The sequence below is a fragment of the Hipposideros armiger genome, unplaced genomic scaffold (assembly GCF_001890085.2).
Source record: "Hipposideros armiger isolate ML-2016 unplaced genomic scaffold, ASM189008v1 scaffold_207, whole genome shotgun sequence".
NCBI classification, from domain to species: domain Eukaryota; kingdom Metazoa; phylum Chordata; class Mammalia; order Chiroptera; family Hipposideridae; genus Hipposideros; species Hipposideros armiger.
Window position 1 is genome coordinate 520,966 of NW_017731557.1, and position 11,673 is coordinate 532,638.

Here is an 11,673-nt window from a genome sequence, read left to right on the forward strand (position 1 = left end):
ACTGGCCCTCATATGTGGGATCCGAACCAGGGCCTTCTGGCGTCCTAAGCCAGTTCTTAACCATCGCGCCACTCGGCTGGCCCCTCTTTTTGTTTTTTAGAATTTTCTTTTCACTATTTATATACTATTAGGGAGCATTGGCAGCTTAACTTTTTTTCAATTACAGTTGATATACAATATTATATTAGTTTTAGGTGTACAATATCGTGATTAGACATTTGTATAATTTACGAAGTGATCAGGTACTTCTCCTGAGAACAACATTCTTGCGTTCTCTTTCCCCTATCTTTACACAAATGACTACAAGCTTTTTGTTATATAACTTCTTATTTCAAAAAGAACATTCTGACATTAACTTAGACCTGACATAGACGGATATCTAAATTTTCCCATAAATAAGTTTCTACATTTCAGGTTTTCTACGGGAAAAACAGCAGTGTTTCCCAAATTGTGAAGTGGGCTTCTCTGAAGTGAGGTTAAGGGCTGTGATATCAGCTGGATTTTTAAAAATTTAATGAGACTTATATGTAAATGTATGTTCATAGAGGAAAAACTCTAAAGATAGGTACCAAAATATTAACAGTGCTTATCTCCGGGGGTAGGATTATGGGTAATTTTAAATTTTCTTTTTTTACTTACCTGTATAGTCTAATTTTCTATCACAAACACCTATTATTTTTATAATAACCAATGATGTAATACAGGATAAAAAGGGAAAATATAGAAATGTGGTTTTAGCAGGCCTCCCAAATATATCAGGTCTTAATCCCTAGAAACTGTAAATGTTGTATCTTTGTAGCTGTGGTTAAATTAAGAATCTTGAGATGGGGAGATCATTGTGGATTATCTGCGTGAGCCCTAAATGCAATCACAAATGTCCCGGCAATTCTGAGTCCTTATTGTATGAATTGCCTGTTCAAGACCTTTTGCCTCTTCTTTCTTTATAAACCAATTATATTGAATTATAGGTTACACACATGAAAACACACCCATTTAAAGTTGAATTATTTTTATAAAGACCACCCCAAGCACATAATACAAAACATTTCCATTGCCCCAAAACCTTCCCTCAAGCCTACGTATTTGTAGGCAATTTCCCAAAACTTAACTACTCATAATCTACTGTTGACTGGGAGCCTTACTAATAACATAAACAGTTGATTAACACATATTTTGTATGTTATATGTATTACATACTGTATTCTTACAATAAAGTGAGCTAGAGAAAATATTAAAATCATAAGAAAAATACATTTACAGTATTTATTGAAAAAATCCACATGTAAGTGGACCCATGCAGTTCAAATGAATGTCAACTGTACTTTGAAGTAGCATAAGTTAATTGAAATCAATGAAATGAAAATTGAAACAAAACATATATCACCCACCAAACTGGCATGTTTTTAAAAAAATATTATATCCAGTGTTGATAATGGAGATAGGGATAAGGAAAAAAGTACTATTACATTCTGCCAATAGGGGTGTGACTTGTTGCTACCTCTTGGAGTACAAGTTAGGAATATAGCAATAAAGTTAAAAACTTTTGACATTTTTACCCTCTTTGACCTCAGTTATTTCTCTTTTAAAAATTTATCCTAAGGAAATATTCATGAATATGTATAAAGGTACAGATACAAGGCTGTTTCATGGTGCTGTTTATAATTATGAAAATTTGGAAAGAAATCCAATGACCAAAAGATAGGGAGTAGGCTTTAAGAAACTATAAAATATCCATTAATGAAAGAAAAAGCAACATAAAAAATGTAAAAAAATATATGGGGACATTGGAAAATGTTAATGTTATAAAGCAACGTGTATGGAATAATATATTTTACATATAAAATGCTTAGAAAAAGTATTGTAAGGATTTACACCAAGATGTTAATTATGGTTACCTCTATAGGTAATATAATAGGGTGATTTTTGTTTTCTATTTTCTCCAATAAGTATGTATTCATTTTAAGATAAGAAAAAAATTATAAACACAAAAATAGACAATAAGCCATGGGTTTCCCACTCAGGTGAAGTTTCGATGAATAGCATAAGTTTCTTACTCTGGGTAAACTAGCCCTCTTAAACAATTTTTAAAACATGAAGTCAGATCAGCAATTTAAACACAGCATTTGCACCCCTCCTGGGGTGTCAACAACCCATTATTTAAAGAACCAAAAACGGGACATGAATTCCTGAAACAAGAATAATAGTCTGAAAACATCATGACCTCAGCTGCCCAAAATGTGGCCTGGAGAATTGGATTTAACTAGGTTAACTCCTAGGAAATCAGGCTTAAAATCATGTCAGCAAAATGGCACACAAAGCTCCAAGCCCTCACTTCCCCAAGGAAAAAACAAAAAACAAGCAGAAACTGGCAGAAATAACTTTATAGGAGTTCTGGGAAACAAAAATCTACAGCAACCATATGAATATCCATCCTATCAAGAAAAAGCTACCTTCAAAACGGTAGGAAATTTCGTGGCATTTTCACTTGCTTTTGCCCCATCCCCAAACAAAATCTTTGGATCCTAGAGTCTTGGGATCCTAGACCAGGGCTAACTTCTAGAAAGGTTCCCAGTTCTAAAATTCTTCAACCCACTCAGTTAACAAAAACGGAGGAAATAGGTGGGGATAAAAAAAATTTTTTTTAAACCCCAGAAGAGAAGAGACTTAAAGGAAACAAAAACAGCCAAGACGGAGGTGGAAGCCAGGCTGGTCCACGAATTAGAACTGAGCTTTCACTCCTGGTTAAACTTCCGGAATCAACAGCAGGGCGATCCAATCAGAACCTTTCTCCGGGAGCCAATGGGAGAGCACATTACAAAGAGCCAATCCCAGCGGTGCTGTCACTGTTATGGTGCTGTCAGGGCGCCGGCGCCGTGGTGTTTGGGCGGTCGCCACCGAGAGGACTTTGGTGGGGCAGTCTCGGGGGCAGCCCCGCGGCCGGCTGTGCTCGTTGCGGGCCCCGCTTCCAGCCTGCCCCTCCCGGCTTGCGGGCCGCACCGTAGGGCGCGTGTGCGGGTAGGCGCCGTGGCCGCCTTGGAGCCTGGGCCCTACCGCAGCCTCCCCCACCGCCGCAGGCTCCGAGGGGCCGCGAGATGCAGCCGCCGGGCCCGCCTCCGGCGTATTCCCCCACTAACGGGGACTTCACCTTTGTCTCCTCAGCTGATGCAGAAGGTGAGACTGACCCCCGGCGGGCCCGTCACCTCGGAGGACACCGGGCCCGACGCGGCGGGGTCTTTCTGGTGCTGAGGTGGCTGTGGCCGGCCGGGTGGGGACGGGCAGCAAGCTGACTGGTGGCTCAAGCTCTCTGCGCCTGCGGGGCCTTCGACAGGGCCCGAGTGGCGGAGGGAAGGGTGTGGGGGAGCTTTCCAAGTTCTTGTTTGGTCGGCTCTGGCTTTCCCTGCTGCGTCTGGGGCAGGTTTTTCTGGGTGACTTGTCCCCTTACGTGGATCCACGGAACTCGAAGGTTTTAATTCTGAAATGACTTGTTACTTAGAAAAACGATTGTTTGGACAGGGGAGGTGTCAAAGGAGAACGAGGAAGGAGAGCAGCGTTTCTCTGTTGTTTACCAATAGGTAACTTCCGCTGGGATTGGATTCGGCGCTGCAAGTACATGGAATTTGATATCTTGCCTACGTCCCAGTTTTCCTCCTGTTTTTTTAGTGTTTGATCTCAGTATTCAGAGAAGTGGACCCTAGTATATTCGAGACTTCTTGTAGTCCAGCTAGGTGTTCCCAGTAGCTTCTGCAGATTTCCTTGTACTGTTTCCACGAAGATTTCTCAATAGCACAGGAAAAATTTGTTTTCCTACTTTTCTCTGTTCCTTACCAGACTCCCTGACACTGGAACCTTTCTCTGCTAGTTATTGTCACATTTTACTTTTATTAGACTTTGTACACTCGTGGTTTTCCAGTGACCAGACTTCTTGTCTGAGAAAAATAAATTATACTTCACCTATAGAAATTTCAGTCTAGAGAAGAACAGTATTCCCTCAGAAATCCGGTTTCATAGTACGTCAGTTAATAGTTTGTTTTCCCTTTTTTGTTTTGTCTTCCTGATTTTGCTTTTTGATTGGTATTGTTTTAAAAAATAGTACTGTTGTTTTGGTTACAATTTAAAATGTAAAATTAAGATTACCTATATAGAGAACTGATACATTTCTTTTAACTTTAATATGAGTATGTGGTGAAATATAGCAAACCAGAATATTTCAATTTGTTTCATCTACATTTGGTAGGCTAGTGCTTAGGGAGGAATAACAACTTTAATTTCCCAGACTTAAAAAAAAAATGTCTATCATTGAGTATCAGAACCTGGTATTTGTTCAAATTCCTGTATCTGTGTATATAGTTTTCATATCCTCCCTTCCCCCAGGAATTACCTTTCTTAAATACACCTAAGAAATCTGACAATAATATAATGAGCTAACCCAGTGACTATCTACTAAACCAAGAAACCTAAAATAAGTAAAATCTGTAAGGTTTATTCAGACGTCTCCATATAGCCTTCAGGGATGTGTAGAGACTCCCCTTATATCCAAGGATATATAGACAAGGGTAGATATATTTATAATAACATCCTCATGTGTATAACTTTGTACAGCTGAAATTTACAGAGTAGTTTAAGCAAATGTCTTGTTTGGTCTTTATAAGAATTCTTGCTGAGTTTAATTTTTCCTATATTTTATAATAAAATAGGCTTAGAGAAGTTTATTAACTTCCAAATGAAGGATCTGTAATTGAGATCGAGTATTCTGTCTCCTCACATTTCTTTCCAATAAATCTTGATGCCTCTTTGTTATATTTTTATAAACCGAATAGTGTATCTGAAGTGTAGTGTTAAGAGTCTTAGGTTTGCACCCTGGCTTTACCAGTTACTATCTATGTGATATTGGTCAAGTTACTTAGCTGTGCTTAACCTCAATATTCTTATATACAAAAAGGGAATAATAATACCCAAGTGCTCAAATATGTTGCAAATGCAAAGCACTTAGTACTATATCTTGTAGAATTAAGTGCTCAATACATGTTAGCAATGATCCTGTTATGTGGATATCAGTATTAACTGGCCTCACACTTAATTTTTATTTTCTCCAACATGACTCTGCAACTCCAAGTCTTTTCCTTGGCTTCTAAGCATGTCATGTAAATTCTTGCTTCTCCCTTTTTATGCTGTTTCTCTAACCGTGAATGTTTTTGGCTTATAGATATTTTCAGTGTATACCTTCCTTCTAGATTCTATCCACGTCTCTCTTTCTTAATGATACCTATCCTAATTATTTGACCACACATATCCTTTGTCCAAAAGTCTACCTTGATGTTTCGTCTCCATATCGATGCATATCCTGGTCCTCGTGCTTAAAATGCCTTTCTTCTCCTTACCCCAAGTTGAAACTTAAGACTGAATTCAAATGCAACTTCTTTGGTGAAACCTTGCTTAACTGTCCCTGAGAAACAGAAACTTCTGTATAATTTTTTCTATATCCCAACATCTAACACAGAACCCAGAATATAAACATCACAAAATAACTGTTACAGAAGTAAATCATTTCTGCTTTCTTTTATCTCATGTGATATTGATACTTCGGACTACAAAACTTAGCACATTTTAGATGGTATAACTAAAAAAATATTTGATTTAGTGCCAGAAGACTTCAGTTAATGCCCCGATTCGTTTTTGTTTTTTTAAATTGGGGAGCAGTGTGTTTTTCCATGACCCATCAGCTCCAAGTCGAGTAGTTGTTTCAGTCTGGTTGTGGAGGGCACAGCTCAGTGGCCCATGTGGGGATCAAACCGGCAGCCTTTGTGTTGTGAGCACTGCGCTCTAACCAGCTGAGCTTAACCTGCTACCCCAAAGCTCCAACTCATAGTAGCTATGTGATACTGGGCAAGTTACGTAGCTTCTATAAACGTCCATTTTGTCACCTATAAAATGAAAAGCACACCACTTTTAAGAATATTGTGAGAATTATTTAAGATAATGTGTATAAAAGCAGGGTCCATAAGTACAGTTGAAAGAACATGAGCTATGTGTGAATAAGCCAATAAATTAAATAAATGAATAGTGAAATCCAGACCAAATATTCAAGCCTATGGTATAAAACCACATCCAAAAGCAGTGATGAAATGCATGTGTATAAATGCAATAATGTAATGATACTGTTATATATATATATATATATATATATATATGTAAAGTGTAGCATAGAAGTCTTTCAAGCAATCCTTTGAATTTATTTTGTATCAGGCAAACAGTAATTATTTGCCTAGTTTATGTCCACAGACCTTCAATGAGCATTGGGTTTACCTGGGTGCTTAGTAATGCAGAATCTGCCTTAATCATAATTTGCATTTTAACAAGATCCTTCAGTGATTCATATGCACATTAAAACTTGAGAAGCACTGATTTAGAATGATGAAAGATCAGAAGAGAAGGACAAGGGCCGGCCGAGTGGCTCAGTTGGTTAAGAGCTCGCTCAAGAGTTTGAGCTCTGAGCAACAGCGGTTCGATTCCAGCCCGAGCTGAGCAGCCGCTGAGCTGCCAACAGGTAGCAGGATGGCTCAGCTAAAAAAAAAAAAAAAGAAGAAGAGAAGGACATTTTTTTTAGCTGGAAGATCAAGGACAATTTGACAGAGGTAATATTTTGCCAAACTTTGAAGGATAAATAACATTTTGTATATGTAGGATGGAGGGAGTACCTCCGTGTGCAAGGGACTGCATATGAGGAAGTCTCTGACTCCAAGAAATGATCTAAGAAAGAGATTTAAAAATTTCATTGTATGTAATAAATGTAATAAAAGTATGGTTCAAAGGAGGAAGTGGTTAATTGTGCAGAAAGGGATCAAGGAAGTCTTCAGGGACAGATAAAGGATAAGTAGGAGTTCTTCAAATTGAAAAGCTGGAAGAACATTCACTTAAGAACTACGCAAGTAAAATAATGGGTGGAGGCAGTCCCTGTAGCTTATACTTCTCAGTTTTCACAGACCTAAACAATGCTGATTTAGACCATGAGCTCTTTTGGTTAGAACTGTGCTTTATTCCTATTATTATACCCACTGCCTAAAACAGAGCCTGGCACATATCAGGAACTCAGTAAATGTTTGATGAATGAATGACTACATGATACCTTTTGATTAAGATAAAGGTGTTGTGCTACTAGAACTGAAGCCAACACTAATTTAACAGAAATTCAACAGTTGGAAAGGGCATGAACAGAGACAACTAAGCAAGAAAGATGATCTCAGCCACGCAGTAGCCATTTCCCATCATATTTTTCTACCTCTAAATATCTTTGTATCTATATTGGAACACTCATTTTTCCTCCAAATCTTAAAGGAAAACTTTCTTGCTTTCCTAGGATAAGCCTCTACCAGTGCTTTTACTCTTATTTTCGTATCTCTCTGCTTCGTTTGGAACCTTTCTATTCTCCATTTTTCTCTCTAGCATTTTCTACTTCTCCTCTGGTTTCTTCCCTCTCTGCCATCACTCCCAGGTCCCTTCTCATGGACAGAATTTTTAATTAAATCTATTACTTCCCTTTTTCCTTATTTTCACAACTAAACTATCTGTTATTTCCTGTTTCCTCAGCATCCAGCAATCTCTACCACTCCGCTGGAACTTCACTTGTTCCCTATCATCTACAGAAGTATTTTTGGCAGTGTTTCCCTAAAGGGAAAGGTTCCATGACAACTTTAGTTTTGGTAAATAATTTTTTAGCAAAGTTAATCAAGTTTCCTTAATGCAGAACACCCAGAGTCTTTAATATGCCAATATTAGTTCTGAAACTCCAAGTAGGCATTGTAGTATGCAGGTTTGCAAACTTAGTGAACACTAAAAGTCTTCTGTGGAGGGCCTCTGGTACGTCCCAGATTGCACAGAACACACATAAAGAAACACTTGCCTATAAAATAAAAGACTAGTTGGGGATTTTTGCCTAATATTTAGTCCTCTTAACAGTTTGTCCCCATCCTGTCTTCCACAACTTTTGGAGATAAAATCTGTGCCTATCATAAGCCTTGGGCTTCCATGCCTTTGTGCCTGCCATTTCTTTTCTTAGAAATGATTTCTCATTACTTCTCTGCTCAGCCATCTGTCCCTCATAACCAAATTCAGGTTCTACCTCCACGTAGCATTCCTGACCACCTCTCTTGATAGCTTAGGCCTCTTTACTCCTATGGCACCTATCACCAGTTGGAAATATGCATTGTTTACCTACAGAAGAGTGTGTTTTTCAGTACTAATAGGGTTTTGTATCACATCTTATCTTAGATTTTTTTTATTGAGATAAAGTCACATACCATGAACTTCACCTTTTTAAAGCCTACAATACAGTGGTTTTTGGTTTATTCACAAAGCTGTGCAATCATCACCACTATCTAATCCTAGAACATTTTCATCACTCTAAAAAGAAACCCCATAACCATGTACCCATTTTCAGTCACTCTCTATTCCCCCACTTGCCTCCCACTAATTTACAGCTCTGTAGGCTTGCCTATTCTGGATATTTCATATAAATGGGATAATACAGCATGTGACCTTTTGTGCTTGCCTTCTTATGCTCAGTATGTTTTTAAGGTTCATCCATGTTGCAGCATGAATCAGTAACTTATTTCTTTTTCTAACTGACTAATACTCCATTGTTTAAATATACTATTAGATTTTAAACTCCTCAAAGTATCTCACTTCTTCTTTTTTTTTAAGATTTTTATTGGGGAATTGGGGGAAGGGGAACAGACTAGTTGCTATCCTTTTTTTCTGTTCTTCAGTCTAGTTGTGGAGGACGTTGCTTCCTGGCCCAAGTTGGCACCATCATTGCGCTCTTCCCGGGCGAGGCAGATCAGTCACCGGCTTCTGGATGGCCACTCACAGCGGCTGCTGGCCGCTCACGCTGGCTGCTGGCCACACACAGTAACCTATGGCAACCCACTGCAGCAGGGCTGCAGCCTACGCTGTCACCGGGGACTCACGGCAGCCCAGCTCCAGGTTGAGCTATTGTTCAGCATCTTAGCTGTGGAGGGCAGTGTCACTGGCCCTCATATGTGGGATCCAAACTGGGGCCCTCTGGCATCCCAAGCGAGTTCTTAACCATCGCGCCACTCGGCCGGCCCTCTGAAGGTAGTTTTTAAAACAATCATCTCCAAAATGTTTTGGGCAATGGCAGCTTCACTGGACCAAGTGTCTNCAGCATCTTAGCTGTGGAGGGCAGTGTCACTGGCCCTCATATGTGGGATCCAAACTGGGGCCCTCTGGCATCCCAAGCCAGCTCTTAACCAACGCGCCACTCGGCTGGCCCAAGTATCTCACTTCTTTATATCACTCTCGGCATTATAGAAATAAGTAACCCATCAATATTTATTGATGGTTTACTTGATTAATGTTGAAAATGAAGGAGGTACTCAAGTGAAAATTAATGTTTGTGATATAGTTCCTCTTGCCAAAGGCTAGAAACTTGACTGTAGTCTCTCCCACACTTTCTCAAATTCAGTTGGCCAATAAAATTATTTCAGAACAGCTCCAGAAAAACTATATAATTATTCTTCCCTCTCTACTGACGCTGCCTGAGTTCAAGTCCTTACCATTTCTCATCTATACTCTTTACAGTTGCCTCCTGACCACACTCCCTGTTTAAATTTCTCCCCTCTTAAGTCAATCCTCCATGGTGCAGCTAAGATTATGTTTCCACAATTCAAATCTAATTTGGTATATTTGCTTTATTAAAAGTCTTTAATATCACTTCTTGATTTAAGCTATATGAAGCTATTTGCCCTTCCATTAATTCTTACAACCAGCACACATTTTTTGGTTGCCTACTATGGCCCATACTCTTATTATAAGTATTTGGGATATATGTTCAAAACAAAACTACAACAAAAACACTTCGTTCCTGCCACCATAGAACTTATAGACATTAACAAAGTAATTACACAATATAAAAAATATATTATTTTTTCCAAAGATTAGTAACTCTTAAATCCATTTATATTTATTATCTTTACATTTTCTTACTTAGAAAATGACAAGAATATTATACATAGTGTAGTAAGAAGGAATTAATTTAAAGTTAGTGTTTTTTTAATTCTGGATACCTAAGAGTTGACAACCAAGCCAGCTGGTTCTTACTTGGTTTAACTTAAGACAGCTGTGTGCCTGGGGTGATTTGGCATCGTTACTGTTTTTTCACATGCTTTATTTGTTAGCTTGCTAACATGCTAGGTTAACTACCAATTTTTTGGACTACTTTGTTTTTTTGTACCCACACCTAATTGTGTCTTGAAGGGTCATATTGGGGGATGTGTCAAACTGCTGTTCCTGGCCTTCCTACAAAATTGTAAGCAAAAGGTGCATTTTTGAGGTTCAGCATCCATGCTATGACTAACTGCTAAACATGTACAATTCTTTATCACAGCATTCCTTAGTACTATAATTTCTGTATCCTTTTTGGTTTAAATTAAGGACTTTAAGTGTAGTCCTTTCTACAGGTCAGGAAACAGTTGCTAAGGTCCTTTCCTGCCTCATAATTCCAAAACCTTTAATGTCACTGCTGTACTAATGACTTCCTGATCTAAATCTTCCTCTTCTTAAATCAAGAAAAGCACTCTTTTTACCTATTGGAAATGGAATTTTAGTTAAACTTGAACTCTTTCATTTTCAACTGAGGTTAAGACAAAGAAGCAGAAAGTAATTTTGAAAGAATATTTTAATTCCAAGATTCTATGACAGCATCTACACGGACTATTTTTAAACTTGAAGTACTTGCAAAAGTACTTGCATTTTATCTCTAGCTGAATAAACGCCTTTATAAAAGGATCATATAATGTTAAGCCTGGAAAGAACTTTGAATAGGAAACTGGAGAGCAGAAGACATTAATGATTTGCTGTATTAATTAGTAGCTAAGCTAGGACTTGGCTTCAGAATGCACACTTTATTATAATTAGTTGCAGGAGTTGTCACAACCAGAGCAAGATGTGACTCATTAATTCATCCACACTCATTGATTGAAGTTTAAGCCAAAATTTTAATGGCTGTTCTCAAAAGCTAAACCTAAAATTTAGTTTAAAAATAGGATTTCTTTATACTGTATATGATCTCCAGAGAAAATATGTGTGTTAAGAATGTTCTGGTTTGCTGTGGCTGAAATTACTTTCTAAAGTACCACTCCAGTCATGTGACTTCTAGTTAACCACATAAAATCAAGGTTGTTTACTAGTACATGTTGTCTAGTCCTGCAAATGTGTTTTTTCTTCTTAATTCCTGTTTGACCTCAAATAAGTCCTTCACTATTCCCAAATTTTTTTGCAGAAAATGTGACATTAGTACTGTTGTGATTATCTGTAAACTTAAGCTACTGTACAGAGACTATGAATGGAATTTATTTTGTAATGTGGGTAACTGAATCTCTTCATCTTTTTTTAGAGCTGACCTAAAAAAAAACAAAAAACCTTTTATTTTTGTCAGAACTATAAAGATGAATGATATAATTATATAAAGAAAGAGTTAGCCGGGCCGGCCGAGTGGCGAGATGGTTAAGAGCTCGCTTGGGGTGCCAGAGGACACCGGTTCGGATCCCACATATGAGGGCAAGTGACACTGCCCTCTACAGCTAAGATGCTGATCAACAGCTCAACCTGGAGCTGGGCTGCCGTGAGTTGCTGGCGACGGCATAGGCTGCAGTCCCT

General features: G+C 38.3%; 1 protein-coding gene across 1 annotated transcript in view; it reads left to right on the top strand.

The window, feature by feature from the left end:
* The first annotated feature begins 2,829 nt into the window (after positions 1 to 2,829).
* Positions 2,830 to 11,673, top strand: part of YIPF4 (Yip1 domain family member 4) — a 19,897-nt gene continuing 11,053 nt past the window's right edge. The window contains exon 1 of the mRNA XM_019653819.1: positions 2,830 to 3,171. Coding sequence (XP_019509364.1) covers positions 3,093 to 3,171 — 79 coding nt within the window. The 5' untranslated portion in view covers positions 2,830 to 3,092. The remainder of the gene's footprint in view (positions 3,172 to 11,673) is intronic.